At 43.1% G+C, this 21,282-nt stretch overlaps 1 protein-coding gene across 1 annotated transcript in view; it reads left to right on the top strand.

Moving 5' to 3' along the window:
• The window catches only part of STXBP5L (syntaxin binding protein 5 like), a 253,207-nt gene that overhangs the window by 220,915 nt on the left and 11,010 nt on the right, over positions 1-21,282 (top strand). Inside the window, exons 20-21 of the mRNA XM_025214254.1 lie at positions 15,788-15,889; positions 19,907-20,146. Coding sequence (XP_025070039.1) covers positions 15,788-15,889; positions 19,907-20,146 — 342 coding nt within the window. The remainder of the gene's footprint in view (positions 1-15,787; positions 15,890-19,906; positions 20,147-21,282) is intronic.

Genomic DNA, 21,282 nt, shown 5'->3' with positions numbered 1-21,282 from the left:
ACTCTTTCCTGCTTATGCAGGGGGTCGGACTCGATGATCTATTGAGGTCCCTTCCGACCCTAGCATCTATGAATCTATAAGGCTGGGCAGATTTGTACCTTGATAGACTAACTAAATTAGAGAGAGAGATAGCAGAAGCTTTCATGAGCTGGAGCTTACATCATCAAATGGTGTGGAAGGATGTGCACAGAGCAGTGTATAGAATGAAAAGAGTGGTCTGAATGCAAAAAATAGGAAGTGAGAGGAAGATGGGGAGGGAAAGCGGGAGGAGGGCAGTGCTGGAAGAGGCATACAAGCAAGAAGCCATAGGAACAAAGAGTTCACAAAAGCTAATCCAGGTAATGGGATAAGAATCTATAGTCCCTGTTTATACTATAATTAACACAATCCACAATCTGTGGATGATTTCTTGTTCCATAATTTCCAGTTCAAATCAGTCTTTAAAAGTTTGCTGCCTATGAACAGCTACCCTGAGGTCAGTGATGGAGTGGCCAGGGAGGTTCAGGTGTTCTGCCACAAGCCTTTTTGTCTTTCTGGAGCTAACATCAGATCAGTTTTAATTCATTCTTTCTACCTTCCTATCTTTTGTATTCAAATCACTCTCCATTCTATATACTGCTCTGTGCATGTCTTTTGACAGCGTCTGATGAATCTACTCTGCCTTTTGCCTGTTTATTGAGAATTAATGCCCTTTCTGTCCCCAACAATTCCCTTCCTTTTTGCCCCTGGTACCATGGCTTGCAAGGAGATCCTTATAAGGTAGCCCATCCACATCTTCAAGAGTTTCTGCATCAGGGGGATCTTTCCCAGCTGGATTCAGATCTTGTAAGGCCCATTTATGTGTGTTACTCCAGTCCTTTTACTCATTATATAGGAAAGAGAGAGCAAAGGTGAGGATTGCTCATATACTTCTTCATTGTAAAAAATACTTCTTTACATGTGTAAAAAAAGGTTTCTTTGTATATATAATCTGAAGAAAACACCCAAGCTCTCTCCTACAACTGGAGTGTTTCACCAATAGAGGAATGCTGGTATACTGTACTGAGAAAGCAGTCCCAGTACAGACATTGGCACAAAAGTGCACTGCACCAGTACAGTAAAGCCACCCTTGCCCACCAGTAACACAAGTTATACCAGAAAAAAGTATAGTTTTTTACCAGTACAATGATTTCTACAGTAGAGGCTTCTGCTGGCACAACTGTGGCAATCAGGGATCATATGTGTTCACACCGCAGACCAACAGAGCCCAGCTGGCTGAAATGTTTAGCATTAACCTGGCTATAACACAAAGTCAGAGTATAGTCCCAAGATGGCCAATCTTTCTGTCATGTGGGCCATAAAATAAGCCCTCCCCCTCCCCAAAGTCATATCTGACAGGGTCTGCACCCTGCAGTAACAGCAGTGGAGGCAGGGACTTGAGTTTCAGCCTTGCAGAGAAGCAGGAGGCTTGCTGTGAGAGGTGTTGCTGCCTAGAGCCAGGCTAACCCTTCCCTGGTCCTGCAACCATCACTGTTTTAAATGACAAGCAAGGATCCAAAGCCCTGAATTCATCAGTGGCTGCAGGACCAGGCTGACCTGGCTCTTGGCAGTGACGTCCTCTCACAGCAGCATCCTACCCTACTCCATGTGGCCAAAGGCTTGAGGCCCTGAATCCATTCTGGCTCACGTTCCCCACATGGCAGCCACCCATAACTTTTATGACCTGTGTGCTGCAGGTTAGCTTCCCTTGGTATAGTCTCTGAAGAACATATAACAAATGTATGATATTCCAGTCCCCTCATAACCATCTGCCTGACCTCTATCCCAGGGAAGATCTTGGAAAAAATTATCAAAGAGACCATTCCCAACAAACTGGCTAATGGCAACATCCTGAGGGATAGCCGGCATGGGTTTGTTGCAGGTAGGTCTTGCCTGACCAATCTCATCTCCTTCTGTGACCAGGTGACCTATCACCTGGACAAGGGAAAAGAGATTGATGTCATATATCTTGATTTAAAAAAAGCCTTCGATCTGGTATCCCATGAGCATCTCATAGAAAAACTTGCCAACTGCAGTCTCAGCTACATCACAGTCTGATGGCTGGGAAATTGGCTCTGAGGTCAGACCCAGAGAGTGGTAGTTGATGAAAGTCAATCAATGTGGTGTGCCATGACCAGTGGGGTCCCCCAAGGCTCCGTCCTTGGGCCTATACTCTTTAACATCTTCATTAATTATGTGGACATTGGTATCAGAAGCAGACATAGCCAAATTCGCCGATGACACCAAACTTTGGGGTAAAACGTCCACACCTGAGGACAGGATGTGATCCAGGCCAACCTTGACAGTCTCAGAAAATGGGCAGATGAAAACCAGATGACTTTCAATGCTGAAAAATGCAAGGTACTATACCTTGGGAAGAAAAACTCGCAGCATGCTTATAGGCTCGGCAGTGCTACACTTGCTAGCACCACGACCGAAAGGGACTTGGGGGTCATGATTGACCATAAGATAAATATGAGCCACCAATGTGATGTTGCAGCTTGTAAAGTGAGCAAAACTATGGCTTTGTTCCATAAAAGATTTTTTAACCACCCAGGATGTCATCCTCCCACTGTACTCGGCCTTGGTGAGGCCACAGCTGGAGTACTGCATACGATTCTGGGCTCCACAATTTAAAAAGGATGTGAAGAAGCTTGAGAGAGTCCAAAGGAGAGCCACATGCATGATCAGAGGACAAGAGTATAGGCCTTATGATGAGAAGCTGAGAGCCATGGGACTCTTCAGCCTGGAAAAGCACAGGGTCAGGGGGGACCTGGTGGCTGCCTATAAGTATATAAGGGATGTCCATCAGGATCTGGGGGAACGCCTGTTCACCAGAGCACCCCAAGGGATGACAAGGTCAAATGGTCACAAACTCCTCCAAGACCGTTTCAGGCTGGACATAAGGAAGAACTTCTTTACTGTCCAAGCCCCTAAGGCCTGGCACAGACTGCCACCAGAGGTGGTGCAAGCACCTACTCTGGACTCCTTCAAGAGACATTTGGATGTTTATCTTGCTGGGATCCTATGACCCCAGCTGACTTCCTGCCCCTGGGGCAGGGGGCTGGACTCAATGATCTTCCGAGGGCCCTTCCAGCCCTAATGTCTGTGAAATCTATGAAATATTTAGCCCTGGTCAAAAAATAAGCCTTCTGCAAACTTAAATGTCACTTTAAGCTAATCAGTGGTTCAGTTCTGGTCTGGAGTGAGACACATCTGTGGTTATTATATACCGTTAATGAATAATAACAGCCCTCTCCTGTGAATTCACACAAGTGCTTTTTCAATATTTCTTATTAGCAGTCACAGTAATAAAACATATCTCTCCTATGGCACTTTTTGACAATAAATTACAAGGCACCTTGCTGAGTTGGTAAGTAGCAAATTATAATAGAGATCTGTTTTATCAGATAAAATTTTAAACCATTCCAGAGATAATTATTTAACTTTCCTTGTCAGTAAGGGATCGTTGAAATTTCATTGATAACAGCAAAAGAATATTTAAAATTGTTGGTGGTGTCAGTGAAATGGTATCACTAATATTTTAATTCTCACTAATGTCACTGAAATGAACTTTACCCATTATTCCCTACCACAGTTAATAGAAGACTAGTCTGATTAGGGTATTTTACAATAAACTCTATGTATATGAGTATGCTTGTATATGTATGTATAATATATGTGCACACACCTGTTTCAAACATGCATACAACACTGCTGTTCAATTGACTAAAATGACCAGCCTGCTTGTGACTTATACTGTCTTGTTAATACTGGCATGAAACTGTTCTTTTAAAAGACTTGCATTTTGGAAACAAACCCAGGGTGTTATGTCCATGCATTTAGGTTAAACACTGGAAAAAGAATTCTGCCGCATTTGCTCTTTTGCTTTTCAGTTTTAGTAACCGATAAGCACTGAATGAATGACACTCAACAGCTCTTCATGCATCTCGATTTTTACATGCATTGCTTTGACCTATCTCAATGGGGGGCTTATATTAAATGCTGTAGCAGAGAGTGATGTGGTTTAAAAAACAACAGGATTTGAGAGAGAAAATATTGAGAACAAATACTTTGTCCAGAATAACTCATTATAGTTCAGACTGACTGAAATCCCTTTGGCCAAGCTGTTAAGAAACTGTGCTAAGCTTTTCTTGATTGGATGTCAATATTTCACCCATAGTATAGGAATTTATGCTACACTAAGCAGCAGATGCAATTTGCAAGAACTGACTGACTGTTCTCTGAAGTGGTGAACCAGAGTATAAATTTTATTCCCTTGCTACATTAAAGAAAAAGAAATGGTGTTTGCAAGTCAGAACAAGGACATCTATTTGGTAAAAATGTATTTATTCCATTCTTATTAGGTGTGAGAAGAACTTTTAATGGGTCTTTACAGATTACTGTCTGAGTAACTTTAAGCGCTTGTCATGCGTAGCAAACATCCTTCAATGAAAAGTCGAATACCTGTTTCTAAGGGGACTCCTACTACACTGAGTCTCTGCTAATGACTTTAATTTCCCCTTTCAATGCCTGCTGTTTCTCCCACCGGATCATTGATTCAATAAGATAATCAAATTCATCTACTAACCCCAATATGCTTAAAATAATAAACGAACCATATTTTTCCACATTGCACAATAACCACTTAACCTGATCTGACCTTTCATACAATGAAAAAAGTTGCATATTCCCAGAGCATCCATTATTTTTCAGTTGAACTTTATACTAGAGATTCGTTTTCCTTATTACCTTGCAGATATCTTGCTGATTCTTCTTGCCTCTTGGTTTGAGGGGGATCCTTTTGGCAAAGAAATATCTCACCTAAAATGCTTCTGATGAGTCCCTCCATTAGTTAGACTGGCTTGGGAAGGAGAACTATGTAACCTTTTGCTCATCTAGCTACTTCAAACTATTCTGCTTCATATATGATATGATCTTTTACAGACTCCTTGAGAAAGAAACAACTAAAATATTTCATAGTGACAGAGAGATGGTGAATTTAGCTTGATCTTGAAAGCTTTAAAGCTTTTCAGATATGAGTAGGATTTTTTAAATACCTCCCTGAGCCAAAAGACACTGCCTTCTGACTATTATCTCAGCTTCAGAGCCTGTTTTTCCAAAGGAATAATTTGTAGATCAGATTTTTCATTTGTTAACATTTGTCACTGGACAGCTAGTACAGTATTTCTCATATGCTTCTCATGCTATTTAAACTTGACAAACTTTCCAGAATGACTTCTGGCTTATCAGCTTTCATACATGTGTTATTTTCATAGCTGCACTAATAAGCTCACTGGCTTCTGAACTTGTCATCTAACAAGACAAGTAAGAAGAGAATCTTGCCAGCTGGTAATAGCCTGTTATTGATCCTGAACAATTCTGCCCTTCATTCTTCTGACAAATCTGCTTCCATTTTGGTGCATTAAAATATTTCTCGTTAGCACCATGTAATTTATCAGAAACCTTTGGTATAACAAATTCCACTTCAGCATTTAGTTTCCTAAATGAGTCCTCTGTGACTGTAACTGAGTTTCAAAATTATACACCTTAAAGTTAAAATCCTTTCCTTGTGTTCTAAATAACAGCTTAGATTGTTAAAAATGACCAAATTTTTACAACCTAACATACATTTTGCAGCAGATGCTGTTTGTATTGTATAATTATTTATATAAGATAACACTTTTTTATTGCTCTCAGATTAGAAAATGAAACTAGCCTCATCACTTTCATTTTTAGGTTCTCATTCATTGTCTGGGATAAAAATACTGCAAGAGAACCGCTGCTGCTTTTTTTAATGTGCTGCCTTTGAAATCAAACATCAGGAATAAGGCTCCTGCCCCAGCTCTGGGCCCAGCTGCCTCCTTCCTCTGGGTGCAGGAACTCCTAAGGATTTTGGATAAAACTAGTTGACACAGAATGGGGTTGTATTAACATTTTCACTAAACTTCTGTGGCAAGGCTACCTCGGCCCACTTGGCCTGCCCAGGATCTTTCCCTTGCACAGATCTCAGACCGCAGAAGGAGTCTTCCACAGCGGGTCTAGATAGACAGCACTTTAACACTAGGGTAATCAGTCTTTACCCTAGTGCAAAAAAGGAGCAGACAAATTACATAAATCCTTACACTGGTATAATTTTGTTCAATTCAGTGAAGAAGTGTGGTGCAGAACTAGAATTTGGCAAAACCATACCAGTGTACGTGACACTGGGTCAGTGATGTTATAGCTTTGATGGTCCAGGAAATATAGGAGAGTCAGGGGGATTTTTTTTTTATATTGGAACAACTGTATACTTGGGAGATAGGCAGGCCAAGTTCTTTGAGTAGATGTAATATTTTTTATTAGACTACCTGAGTAGTAGGAAAAAAATTATTTGCAAGCTTTTGGGTGCAGCCACCCTTCTTCAGGCAGGATGTCTCGACTGTACTATGCCTGAAGAAGGATGGCTGTGCCCGAAAGCTTGCTAAGAACTTTTTTCCAACTACTCAGTTGGTCTAATAAAACATATCGCATCTACTCAAAGAACTTTACCTGCCTATGTCCATAGACCAACATGGCTACAATAAAAAACACAGTATACTTGGGAGAAAAGTTTGACCATCTGTCAGGCATGTACTGCCCTCCCTCAAGTCGCTAGCCTAGTGTTGTCTCTCCACAGCTTATCCAAAGTAAACATTTGTTCAAGACAAATAAGCTATTACTGCTACTCCACCAGCTGCTGACAAGGCACTGTAATAGTGGCTACTGTATGCAGGTATCCTGGTTGTCTGTCCACTCTGGATCTTGGTATAACTATTACATCAGTGTAAATATGTCTTCTCTCCTGGCCTAAGAGACAATGCTACAAAATCCTCCAAGTCCACTTTCCACATGGAAGAGGGGAGATCCAAGCATGGACAATGATCTCAGTGTGGTTGAAGTGGCTCAAGATGTGTTTCTTTATGTAAGATATGCACCGTCAGTCCAAAATGATTTTTGTTTGTAACTTAAGGAAAATATTGACACAAAGGGCCTGTCTACTCTGAGTGCAGGAAAACTACCAAGAAGCACACTCAAGCCATTCCTGCCCAGCATGTACCAAACCCCAGCAATTTATCAGTCTAGCTAACTGACTATGCCTAAAAAAGAGAACCAGAGATTTGCTCTGGTCTCGGGGCTATAGTCAGCTAGCTACAGTGACCAATTCTTGGGCTTTGGTATATGCTGCATAGGATCAGGAGGTCAAGGCAGAGGTCCTAGACTCTATAGGGGAGCAATGTAGACCTGCCCTAAAGAACAAGAGTAGGATGCCATGGGCAAACCCTGTGTGTGTGCATGTACACTCCTCTGTGAACCAGCGCTCAGAAATTGCTTTGACGGCATATTTGTCAATAGCTACTGTCTTTGAACTATAATGATTCTGCAATAGCACAGGCAATAACCCATTAGCTGCTGAGTTGGAAGTACCATCTAGAAGGCTATCTTTGCTGCTCCTGGGGGTTTTCATTGTCATTGTACAGGTGTTAACAATATCAATTCATAAATACCATCAGGAGCATTCTGGATGTCTTTAAAAAATTGCTTGCCTCTTTCATGTGTTCAGGTGTTTTCCCTTCCTTCCAATCTGTCGTGTTTAGTTATGGCTAGGGCCTGGTTTAAATCGCAATTTTGCATTTCTTGTGAAAATCATGAAATTAAGTGATTTGCTTGAAAAATGTGAGTTGCAACAAAATGCCACAGTATGGCTGCTTGCTGGGGAACTCCCATATCGTGGCATTTCATAGCAAATCGTATTTTTCAATTCGCACTAGGTACGGGAGGGGCTGTCTGCTCCTCCAGGCTGGAAAACTGGGACACTGGGGGTTGGGAGCAGGGGGAGAGAACACACACATGGAGGAGCAAACAGCCCCCCTCCCCCCGGTGCCAGAGTCATCTGCCAAAGCAGCCCCCAGATACGCCAACTCCCCATGCCTTAGTTTTTCCACCTGGAGGAACAAACAACCCTCCCCTACCTGGTGCCAGGACTGTCTGCCAAGGCAGCCCTCAGGTGCCCCCAGCCCCTCTCTGCCACCCAGTTTTCCTATCCAGAGGAGCAAACAGCCCTTCCCCTACCCATCTCCAAACTTTCTCCTCCCCCTGTCCCTTTTCAGCAGCAGTCAGAGGCCTTGGGAGCAAAGCCTCTACTGTTGCAATTAAACTTGGCCCTAAACCTGCCCTCTCAGCTAATCAGGAGCCTTGGGGGTAGGGAAGGGGGCGCCATGATCTGGGCATGAAAATGGCCATGATCAAGCCACAATATTAGTGGGTTGGGCCAATGACTTAAACCAGGCACTAGTTATGGCATATTGCCTTGTCACAGATGCTGTGGTTGTTACACTGGCAGATATCAGTCACTTTCTATTTTACATCTTTTGTTTGCTTATCCTTGCAGGGGGGCTACCTGGCATTCTTATTATACCGAAGTTTTTATACTTTTTAGTGTGTGCCTTTTTAATTGTTCCACAGTTACTTGTCTGTGGCTGGAAAGCCTTGTTCAGTATTATAACTAAGATTTTTATCCTTCTTCTTGTAAGCCCTGAATAGGTGCTTCTAAGAAGGCAGTAGGAAGTGTATTGCTGTTCTTTGGTAGGGCTAAATAGAGGCCTCTTGAAGCTGCCTCAGTCTTTTTTTTTTGAGACAAATTCTGTTTCCAAATGTATATAAGTTTGAAGTGGTATGTTTGAACTGAAAGTCAACAAGAGCTGCCAAGATGCACTGTTAACGGAAGTTGGGCCATTATTTGTAATTAACTCTTCTGGAATTCCATGACAAATACAATGACATTTCCATTTTTACAGGCCCAATACACTTTTATGCTTGAAGGATGTTTCATCCAGCCATCCATCTAAAATTACTAACGGTCTTGAAAGGCTGAGTAATCTTGTGTTTCTGACCTCAGCTTGTCAAAATGTGTCTTGGAAATGGAACAGCGGTGTAGGTTGTAGCCATGTTGGTCTAAGGACATAGGCAGACAAGGTTCTTTGGGTGAATCTGATATCTTTTATTAGACCAACTTAAATAGTTGGAAAACAATTATTAAGCAAGCTTTTGGGTTCAAAAACCCTTTGTCAGGCTAAGGAAGTTTCAGCAGTTGGAAGAGCACACACCAGCTGCTTAAACTTCCTTAGCCTAATGAAGAGTTTTTGAACCCAAAAGCTTGCTTAATAATTGTTTTCCAACTATTTAAGTTGGTCTAATAAAAGATATCAGATTCACCCAAAGAACCTTGTCTTGGAAATGGAAGGATTTGAGTTATACACCTTCCTCCTTTCATTCTTTATAGATATTTTGATAGCATGACTGCTATGAGAAGCTGCTCGCATGCCCTACAGTTTGTATTCAATAAGTAGTTTGCACTTCTGTGATCATTTTTAGAAGGCTAGATATTGCCATGGACCAGGGTTTCTGTATTATAGCATACAAAGCCTTAGGGTCTATCTCCACCTTGACCAGACTGGCTACAAATCCATTTGTGAAGCCACTTATAATCACAAAGAAATCTTAGCATTTTTTTTTCAATCTAAATATAAAGCTGTTTCCATAGTCTATATTTAGGAAGCATAAGACACTGGGCTATTTTCTTGAGAAGAAGAGCACCGCCTCCCTCCCCCCATGGGCTATTAAACTCTTTGCTGATGGACATATATGTTAGTGCCAGTGCTTCTGTGACCATTTTTTTAAATCTCCAAAACAGGTTTTGCTAATTATTCTAATTACATTTATCACCGTCATTAAGTTACATTCTAACTGTGATAAATTACAGTTCAGTAGCTTAAGTATCTTAGCATCTACAGGAATCTCTGTTAGGCCTCCTTCTTTCGAGGGTCTTTCCTTTTGCTTTTACCTTTCTCAGGCCCCTTGTGATAGAGTTGAAACCAAGTCTGCCTTTTGTTCCTCTAAGATTCTTCCTTAGCCCTGGAGAAAATCACACCTTTTAAATTTTATTATTGCCCCAGATCATCAGATCTCAGTGCTTCCTTCCCCCCATGTAGAGACTTGAAGGCTTTGCAACAAGGAGCTTTTCTACATCTCAGACTGTTGCATTTTCAAATGGCCTTGATTCTGCACTAGTTACACACAAAAGCTTAGACCTGAATCTTTTCCCACAGACTCAACCTTTCTTTTCTCTTCATTTAAAAAATAGCTGCTATTCATAAAACATCTAGCAAGCTCCTAAAGAAGGGAACAGATCCTTCTTTATCAGGAAAATTATGCAGCAGCTGTGAGAAGGGAAAAGTTCCTAGATAGATGACAGCAAATGTTGGCCTTCAGTACCAGGATGTGTGGGCTGAACAGACCCCATTCTCCCCTATGCCGATACTATTGTCTCTTTCCACAGACAAAACCCAAGTGTTTGATGATTACTTAAGATTCTTTCCTGGCTCACCCAATCAAATGGATGTTTATCAAAACCTTGAACTCGGGAACTTGGACAGCTAATCTACACAATGCCTCCAAGATCAGTGCTGGCTATAGCTGAGCTCTCCATCTCCAGCACTGTAGGGTCTGGAGCAAGTGGAAGAGAAAGTGGGCACAGAAACATTCTTTGTTTCCCAGTGGGGAAAACTATCAGGATGCCAAGGGGGCATAAGCTTAGTTCAGCTCATGAATCAGGTCAATTGTGGTAGCATTTACATTTATTTTGCACAGGTGTAACCAGCAATAAAAGGAGAAAGAAGTGGGGAAGGCCTTAAGCACCCCTGGGAAGGGCCTGTTCTGTCTACTCCCACTGATCTCATCCCTGCCATATACCATGTTCACAAATGCAGGTTCATAACTTGAATGTGCTTGATGAATGCTTATGGCACTGTGCCTGCCTCTGCTCCAAAAGGCGCTCTTGGGCAACTCTTGTGCGGGTGGCTAACCGGATGTGCCCCGCTCTCGCTGGGGAGTCCCCGGAACTCGCCGACCGCGGTCGCGGCTGGGCCCCCAGCAGGGGGGTCCCCCTCTCTGCTGCCTCCAGCACCAAAGCGCCCCTGGGCGGGCTCTCACGGGGCTCTGACCTCCCCTACACCCCGGCCAATGCCACCTTTGGTTGCGGACCTTCTGTTCCTTGTCCCCGGACGAGGACTGGGCGTCAAGGGCCCTCTTTGCCCTTGCGGCCTTCTTTCCCGACGCCCCGCCGGCGTCTCTGCCTGGGCTCCCCTGGTTCCCTCCTCTCTGGGCTCTTCCTCGGAGCTTCTGCCGGCTCCCCCGTCAATTTCGCCCCTCTTCCTCGGCGCTGCGGCTCTCCCAGCCTCCGGCGCTCCCGGCGCTGCTGCAGCCTATTCGGCCCATGGCCAAGGCCCCTTGCGGGTGCCCGGTTCCACTCCCGGGCTTCCCCCTGGGCTTCATGTCCTCTCACAGCGCGCCCCCTCTGCCTTCGGGGCCGCGTTTTATTTCCGCTGAGCGGCGCCTCTCTCTGACGTCCTCCGCCCCAGCCGTATGAAAGCGCGGCTAACGAGCCGCGCGGGTGGTTCCCCGGCCTGCACGCCGCCACTGCTCCCACCTCCTGCGAAGCATAAGTGAGTATTTCCTCTGGCTCTGGGCCGGGGTCTCCCTCTAGTCCCGTTGTCCCTGGGACAGGCACAAGCTGCGAAACTTGAAAGAAGGGGCAAGAAGAGGCTGTTGAATTCTAAGAGCAAATCACCATTGGGATGAGGGGGATTTCCCAGAGTCTGGTGAAGTCCTTCCATTTCTGCCCACTGCTAACTCAGGTCAAATAAGGATGACTAATTTGCCCTAGGACAAAGGCTTTTATTCCAGGATCCTCCAGATATTTGAGCCCATTGTTCCACCATAAGAACCTACAAAGTATCCAAATAAACACTTTGTCCTGGGACAATCAAGACTAATTCAAATTAATTGCCATTCAAACTGCATGTGTAAATGATTGTCCCACCTTACTCAGTGCAAGTCAAAACCAAGTTTGGTTGGGGGCTGGGGGAAAGGAGTGGGTCCTCTGCTGCAGACAAGCTCCTTGGGCTCCTGCAAGCAGGCTCAATCCTCCCTCGCACCCAGCCCAACAGGCCAATGGCGGGGGGGGCTTTAACTCATGGCACTTTACATAAAACACCATGAGTTAGAGTGGGGGCCTGCACATCGGTTAATGCTCCTTGTGCCCCATCACAAACTACCCAACTTGAGCCCTGTGCTACATATTCAGTAAATTGTTTCAAAGCAGAGTAATAGCATTTCTAGCAAAGTGCACTGGTGTAAATTTGCTCAGTGGTATTGCATCCTTCCTTGGGTTTTTTTTATTATGAAAAATTTTTTTTTGTTTACCTTAGAAAACAAACAAATCATTCCCATTCACTCCTGTTTCTCTGTAAAAGTACGTGCACCTCTTGGCATGTACATGGGAATTTTCACAGGCAAAGGAGGACTTTTTGTTAAAATTTTTGGTAACCCACCATTGTCTTGAGTTTAAGTAAACAAGGGGAAAAGATCTGAGACTATTTCCTCAGTGTGGTTCTTCTCATATACAGATTCCCATTTTCCTTATTTCTTAAGTAAATAAAAATGGAAGGCTGTTAACTAAGAACATTTGGTATTAGGAGGACGCTTCTATGCATGTGATTAAGGACCAATACAAATTGCTCAGAGAATTTTGGAGACTCACTCCAAGTTCTTAAGCTCAGATCTGGGATGGTTTAGACAGGGATGATGCCTGCTTGAGCAGAGGATTACATTAAGTGACATCCTGACATCCCTTCCAGGCCTATTTTTCTATGGCTATGATTCTGTCCTGCAGTTATCCAGTATCTGCTTTAATGCAAGATACTCTCTATATGCCTGTCAGGCCTGGCCTCTCTTGGTCGGCTATCTGGTACATGTAAACCAGTACAGCCTGTTCCATGGTCAGGTTGTCGGTGACTAAACCGGTGCCCCTGTCTGGGCTAGCCTGGGTGAGGAGGGTGTGTGGACACCCAGCAGGGCTAAAAGCAAAGCCTGTCAAGGGGCAGATGAGCTCCCTTTGAGCCAACAGCCATCCATACCTGAAGAGGAGATGGGCACCACAAGTCATTTTGTCTGAAGGATCACTTACGATGCACAGCATTTAAGGTGCACCAACTGTCGCAGCAGCCTCAGGACTGACTTGACGTGACTCTCTATATGATTCCACATTAAGATGGTGAAATATTCTAAACTTATTGAATACTAAGGTCAAGTTTTGCACTGCACGTTGAGTATTTCAATTTTGCAATTATTCCATTTGCCTACCATTAATTGTAACAAGAAGAAATTGTTTTCCAGTATCCAAGTTAATTTTAAAACTTCTTTCAAGTTGAAGTTCCCTAGTGCTTCTGAAGCTCCAATTAGCAGATCTCAAGGAGTTATACACATACAGGTGGGGGAACTGTATTCATATTTCTGATGTTAATAGTATATGTCAAAAGCTATTCCAAGTGTTTTTCAAATATGAAGTATTTCATAGTTTCTGTACATACTAATAGGTATAATACACACAAGTATGCAAGTGAAAAACCCATCAGAACTTATGTTTCACTGTAAATGTTCCAGACTGCATTTCTTAACGCAAAATGACATGGTTTGGCTCCTACCCTATATGAGGAGTTAACTTTTTCCTCTATCATTCTTATATACTCTTCTACCCTAGAGTGCTTCACCTAAAATCTTACAAAAATATGCCTGCCATATAAACAACATAACATAAACAGAAATTGATATTGTGTGAGCTGATATTTTAGGTTGTGATAAGCAGTTTCGGACTCTGGCCTAAGCTCTACATTGTTTGTTTCTTTAAATCAAATAAGATCTCAAATTAAAACCCTAGATGCCAACAGCTGAAATTCTAAAAGTGCCTTAATCCTAAATTCAGATCATGACCATACTGTTTTGAATGTGAAAACATTTTAATCATATCAGTAAAGACAAGTGGCTCATACAGTAGACACTGACAGACACTATTAAATACCAGTATTTAACGTCTACAGAACTAAGTGCCTATTGCAATGAAAGTGCATAACTGCGTCTTGTGCTTCATATCAAATGGCATTTTTGCTTTCACTGTCTCTTTTTATGGTTTTAAAACAGGCCGAACAAAAACCCAGGCCTAAATTTACCCACACTCTAGAGGAAGCAGAATAGAGATTAAAAAAAACAAACATTGTGACTTAAGTTTTTATGTTCTTAAAGAGCTGGAACCTTTGTCGTTTTACACCAGTATAAATCCATTGAAATCATTGGAGCTACCACAATTTCAACTGGTACAATGTGGTGGAGAATAAGGTGTTAAATATCTTTAGCAACTATTAAATAATGTTGAGGCCTGTTCCTGTTAGGCCTGGGCATCTCACCTGATCGGGTTCTAGGATACTAGATTTAGGTACATTCGTACCAAAGCAGTCCAAAGGCCAAAACAGGGAAATGTGCCTGAATCAGTCCAGCAGGCTCTCTAAAATTCCCAATAATTTTGCATTGGCACTTTTTTGTGCTTAAAACAGCTTCTGCTGCTTTCTAGTGCATTGCTTTAAAACATAATGGAGCTTTAGAGTGGCAATAGTAAAATGTGTTTGGAGATGTTTCTTTAGCCAGATATATGTGTACTGCTCTTGTTGTTTGAATACCCTGTGATGTTAGCTCCTATCCTTTTGCCCCTCTGTGTTGCTGAAGCATTGCCGTCAGTGATTTGGTTCAGTCCCTGTCTATGTCTGTGTGGTGATTCTGTCTCTGAAATAATATTTGGAGATTAATTTTATGGATGTTTGTTTACAATCACTATCTGAGATCTGCCCCGGTTTAAATCAGTAATTTGGATATTTATGAAATAGTGGACTTCATTAAAACAAAATGTATTAAAATTTTGACAAGCGAGCATTTTGATATTGTCACAGGCTTCTGTTATATCACAGATTTAGGGCTTGGAACTTACAGAAATATGCAAACACGGAGTGTATAAATATTTTTGACTGCCTAGCTTTGCTGCCAGATTTTCCTGGTTTTGTATACAGTATTGATGTCATTCTTAAACAGAATTTATAAACAGATCAGTTTAAACAGATCAGTATAAAATTGATTAATTTAACACTGCACATTATAAAACTACAAATGAACAGTAAGTAGTTGACTATAGATTGCAGGTCTCTTATAGTGAATGTATATCATACAGTGAAAATGTTCATCTTAGTCATTGGTATTTTTCTTGCGTTCTGCGTACTGAGTGATACTTTTTGCTTTCACAATTTCTGACCATAAAAATGAAGGATTTTATGCTTCCTCGTTAGTCTTGATTCTATTATTTTGACATAATCACAATAACACCACCATTGAAGAGATGATACAGGGATATATTCCCCTTTCAAAGCCCTTGCATCAGTAAATGTGTATAGAGAAAGGAGAATATTCCCCTTATGCATAAATCAAAAGCACCCACGTTCATTTTCACTACCATTCTCATTTTTTTTTTAACTGCATGGGGAAGTGAGGAAACTGCAGTGTTATTCCCAATAAGCCAAGAGAAAAAAATATTTGCTAAGAGGGTTGTTCAGCAAGGGTGGCAAGACTGGGTTTTATTTCAAAAGACTTGAACTAAAAGACAGAAAATACTATTCTTGAATTATTTTTTGAACACTCCAAAAAACAAAATCAAACCTCCTTCTAAAGTCACCAGCACACTGCAGCAGGACTACTGTGTCAGCCAAGGAAACCGTGCTAGGATTGTAACTGCTCGGGGCTGCTTTCATATAAATGTCATGATGATGGTTGGCTCAATTGTTGTCCTTTTGCAATGCATGCATTTTTGTGGCAGTAGGTTACATTTCCAGACGGGCAATGCTTCAGCAATTACATGGAATCAGTACATTCTCACACGACGAGCGTCACTTTACTGCTTGCTCATGGATGGACAAAGGTAAGACTTGAAAAAAATGGCTTCCTTTTTAGCATGTTAGTTGAAGTATCCTGTTTTTTTTCTGCCATGGTGAGGTGGGTAACAGAGGTCCCATGTTTTGGTGACATCATGCACAGTTAAAGCACTGATTTTATTTATTAGCATCATTTTTCCATAAACTAACTCCTGTTTACAGCTGGAATGTAAAATAGCAGTCAGCGTAATGTTCTGAAAGATAAGATGGTTCATGCTGGTCAAACCATGTCTGGATAACTCAGTCCAGGCATGGAGCAGAGCTGAGGAAACACTGAGGGAATGAACACAGTTATTTATAGATTCATAGTTGTTAGGGGCTGGAAGGGACCTCGCAAGATCATTGGGTCCAGCCCCGCTGCACTAGGCAGGAAAGACAACTGGGGTCTTTCCTGAAGTGGGCAGTGCCATTCTGATGGACTTGCTAGTTATTTTGCTGATTCTCATAATTTAATACTACTGTACTGTATGTAGAGCAGTTGTACATGGTACATGTTGCTATGCACTAGTTATGTATCAGGTAAGCAAACCTTAGCTCTCAGGTGCCTGTGGTCCAATGCCACCAGCACTTTGCAAACTGTAGTACAAGAAGCACCTGTTGGGAGGTCCAAATGATTTGGCTTGTCATCATCGCTACTCCTCCCATGTTTCTAGCTGCTTTTCCAGGTGTCCAGGAAAGACCTGGAGATCTATTAGCATCAGTGGAAACGAGAAGGAAGAGCAGGTAGATTTCCCTGGAGGAGACGTTCTGAGGCTAGCTCCTCTTCTTAGTGCTGCCAGCCAACATCACCTCAAGAGAGGTGCACAAGGGCAAAAATGGAAGCAACCTTGAACTGGGAGAAGTGACAGCTGACCAAACTGTAGCCACACTATAGCTGCTGCTAGTTTGGGGGTAAATTTGGGAAGGAGACCAAAAGGAGCAGGAGCCACAATACTGGGAGCTGATGCCCCGCAGGTTCAATAACTCAGTCACTCACCTGGGCTGCCAGTGCGGATTAGTTCTTCTTTGTTCATGAAGGGGATGATGTCTCTGAGGCCTTTGGAGTTGTCAACAGATACTGCTGCTGTCTGTGCTGGGGTGAACATTTCAGAGTGTTTGAGTGTCTAACCGATGGAGAGACCTCAGTGTTAGATCTGTAGGACAAGTTCAGGGAGCAGTTCTTGGGGAGAGAACTGAAGAGACTCAGGGACCCCAAGGCAGGGAATGAATACAGAGGCTTAGGCAGCTGGTTGGGGGAATTTGTAGTCCCTGCTATTATGTGCTTTCTTGAGAAAGCAGATTGTGAAAGAAAATTCAGTTGCAGAAATTGGGGAAAAGCCTCCAGACTTTCATGCCCTTTTCCCTCATTGTCTATGAGGATAGAGAGATATGCTCCCATTGAGGCCAAAGGTCTGGATCTCCCAGTAGGAAAAGAATCTGTAAAATAGAAGGGAAAATGGTAGCCCACCCAAAGGACTGGTACACCCAGGCAGTGGTGCAGGGGGTATAGTATAGCTTGATTGCCCCTTGAGATTTCAGAGTCCATATAGATCTCCAGTGTCTGCAGAGACATCAGGGCCTATCCATGTAAGTGGGCCTGGCCTATATAAAACAAGGGGGAGGGGGCAGGGAATGACATTCGGTCTATCTTGAGTTCCAGGGTGTATCCATGAGAAACCCTGATACTGGCTCATGGCTAGGGAGAAAAACTTGTTGCAGATGTCAGGTCCTCCCATCACTCCAGAAGTTTGAGAGTTAGGTTATGCAGAAAGGTAATCAGAGAGTGTGCCCTTTGCATAGTGCTAGGGGGAAGCTGGCAGCATTTGCCTGTACCAGCCCTCCCTGTTAGCAGGTATCAGTCTGGCTGGAAAAACCTGTGATGGCTTTTGCTGACCCACTGAGGAAGGTGCTTTTATACCACTCTTGGACAAAAAACAAAAGGGTGTCTAGGGAGAGGACTCAGAGCATGATCTCTGAGGAGGGTCCCATCCCCCCAGGAGAGGCCTATAATGAATTTTATAATAGTTAATAAAGTGAAACTCCAGGAAGGGGGAGAGGTTTTTTTACTTTGTTTTAGAGCAGCCTGAGAACCTCACATAGTGATTGTGACCTTTCTCAAGTTAGGTTTTTCTGTTCAGAAATGTTCAGTGACACCAAAGTTTGAGCGATGTGTCATGCTGATCTTTTGAAATTCAATCTGAGCAGTGTATTTAATGGAAAATAGCATGGCATGTTCCCAAAAGTGTCCCCAAGATTATACCCATTAATGTCAATTCTGCTAAGAGGTATTAGTTAATTGTACTGCACGAGAGCAAGGAACATTTCTTCTTATTTAAAGGAAGGAAAAAACCCTGTGACACATGCAAATGGCACATGAGATATTTTAAGTGCTCTGTATGTCGCCTACACAGGTTGCACAGACGTATTTGTCCTTCCTGTGTCTTTTGCAGCCTGAATACTATTGTATTGGAATTTTACCCTATCCTGTCATTAGTGCTACCTGTTAAAGGGGAATATATTTAAATACATTTTGCGGTATAGGGAAGGTGGTGTTTGGCATTCTCAAGCTCTCTGCCTATCCAGGACTGGGGCAGCTCTTCAACCAACAGCTGGCAGAGTGCATGCTTAGCAAGTCTGTGGACGACACCAAGTTGGTGGAATTGCAGACACTCCGGAGGGCAGGGATAGGCTCCAGAATGACTGGATAGACTGGAAAAATGATCCACAAGCAACTAGACTGGATTCACCAAGGACTGTGAAAAATCCTGCATTTGGAACAGAATAACCGTGCGCACACATATAGATTGGGGAATGACTGGCTTGGTTGCAGTGCTGCTGAGAAGGACTTGGGGATTACAGTGGACCATAGGCTGAATATGAGCCAACCAGTGTGCTTTTGTTACCAAAGAAAGCCAGCAGCATCCTGGGTTGTATTAACAGGAGCATCATTTGCAAATCAAGGGAAGTGATTCTTCCACTCTATTCAGCAGTGGTGAAGCCTCACCTGGAGTGTCCAGTTTTGAGCCCCCCACTTCAAGAAAAAAGTGGACAGTTTAAAAAGAGTCCAGCACAGGGCAACAAAAATGATTAGGGTTCTGGGAGGTGAGAGTTATGAAGAAAGGTTGAAAGAGCAAGGGTTATTTGGCCTGGAGAAGAGAAGACTGAGGTGGGATTTGATAAGTCTCCAAATACCTGAAGGGTGATTAGAGAGAGGATGGAGGTGGGCTTTTCTCTGTGGCTGTAGGGGACAGGATTAGGAGAAAAAGGTCCTTGGGGTCTCACCCTGTAAGCATGAGCTGGGAGAGGGGACAGTATGTGTCTATCCCTAACTGACAGTCACTGTTGCCTTCAACCTAGTACCAAGCCTTCAATCCTGTACTGTTGTCTTAACTCGGCTCAGGAACTGAGTGATGATTACTTCACTCCACTGAGTAGGAAGGTGGGATTGATTTGCATTAAGAGATGTTCCTGCTCCTACACAATAAGTAAAACCAAGGTCAGGTGAAGGGCAAGAAAATCTCTTCCCCAAGAGCTGCTGCTGCTGGTATCACAAGCAAAGGAGGGTTGCTCTAAACTCAACGTAAGTAGTACCCCTGTGTGAGACATAGGCCACAAGACAGCAGTGCTGGCACTGAGCCCTTCCTTCCTGCCCCATAAAGACAAGATACATGGCTTAATTTTACATGGATTTGTAACGTGTGGGTCTGGAATTATTTCATGCAGCTTAAAAGAGGTCCTTTGAGCCAAGACTGGAGCAAATTCCAATTAGTTTATGTAAATCTCTGTAATAAGCAGCTATTTCTGACATGCAGCTGGAGAGATTCCACTGCATCTTTACGCTGCTATTTCTGCACCACCAAGAAATTAATACCAAGCATCAAAATATTCACCCAGTTTGCAGCAAGCCAAATAATCCCTGTACTCAGGCATTTGCATTTTCTGTGCAAATACATGCTCATGTATGTGCATGCGCTCTGGTCCTGCCCGCTCATATCTGCTTTGTTGTATTTGCCCTGTCTAAACAGAAAACCGGGAAAACTCCTTCAGCCGTTCCCGAAGCTCAAGTGTCTCCAGCATTGACAAGGAGTCAAAGGAAACAATCACATCTTTGTACTTCATGGAGTCCTTTGCCCGGAAGAATGACTCTGCTCTCTCCCCCTGTCTCTGGGTTGGAACAGGCCTTGGTATGGTCTTAATCCTCTCCCTCAATCTGCCACCTAATGATGATTTAAGACTGACAGAGCCAGTCATGGTGTCTCCGAGTGGTAAGAGTCCTTGTTTCCTGTTCTTTGTCTTGTTAGCAAGGGAGGGCATGTGGCTGAAAGCCCTGCTCTCGTGAATATATTTACCCATGATAGTTCATTACACTGAGAGGGTGCAGCCGGAAGGGTACAAAGAGATGCTCACAGCAATGCTGGCTGCAATGTACAGAGATACGGCAGCCTGTAGTGTCAGTTCTGAAGATCAGAGCTTGTGTAAAAATCCATGCATCCCCTGCAAGGACCTGGAAACCGGAAGAGTTTTTTTCAGGTTGCAAAAACAGATACTTTACCCACTAGGAAGAAGGTACCTTTGGGATGCCACTGAGTTTGTCAGGAGTCAAATAAAGACAGATAGTAAACAAAATATCTGTAATCTCTAGAAGAAGGCGTCTTTAGTTTTGTTAATAACGTCTGACACAGACATGAATTTTAGAATGTCAAGTTCGTTACCAACATGAATCATTACTCAAAGCCCTCTGTGATGTAAGGAGCTGCTCCTGTTTTGTAGAGGGGCCAGCAGAGGTTCAGAAGATAAATGACTTTTTCAGTATTAAAGAGAGAGCCAGAAATAAAGCCCTAACTTGAGAGCTCCTGACTGCTAATCCTTTACTGCCTCCCTAGGACATAACTCCCTCTTAGGACAGTCTCAGCGGTAGGATTGAAAAAGCTAACATTTTGTACCGAGGAGTTTGAGAAATGAGGCAGGCCTGAGTTTCATACACGGTTAGGAATCTTAGTATTGCAAGAATGATGCTCACAATGGATATTGAATTGGGAGGAGGCACAGACAAGGGCAGCGTGGGGGCATGAGAGAGCAGAAGTGGGGCAGAAAAACAGAAATTTGGTTGCTTGGAAGAGTTGAGTGTATAACTCAAGGAGAAACAGACACTGGATGACAGGGGACACTTGGAAAACGGAAAACCTACAGTTGCCAGTAGGAGCAGATTGATTGTGAGTTTAAGGAGATGTGTCCAGAAAAAAAGCTAATGTATATACAGGCTGCGTGCATGGACATATCTGGCCACCAAGCAGAGAGGTTGTAGTCCTGTGCCCACATCTAGAGTACTGTGATCAGTTTAGGGGTTTCATTGCCAGAAAGCTACTAAGGAACAGGGGGGAGTCCAGAGAACAGCAGACTG

The sequence above is a fragment of the Alligator sinensis genome, unplaced genomic scaffold (assembly GCF_000455745.1).
Source record: "Alligator sinensis unplaced genomic scaffold, ASM45574v1 scaffold1301_1, whole genome shotgun sequence".
In the NCBI taxonomy this organism is placed as follows: domain Eukaryota; kingdom Metazoa; phylum Chordata; order Crocodylia; family Alligatoridae; genus Alligator; species Alligator sinensis.
Note: the sequence above shows the minus strand (reverse complement) of the source record. Positions and strands in the feature narration are given on the sequence as shown.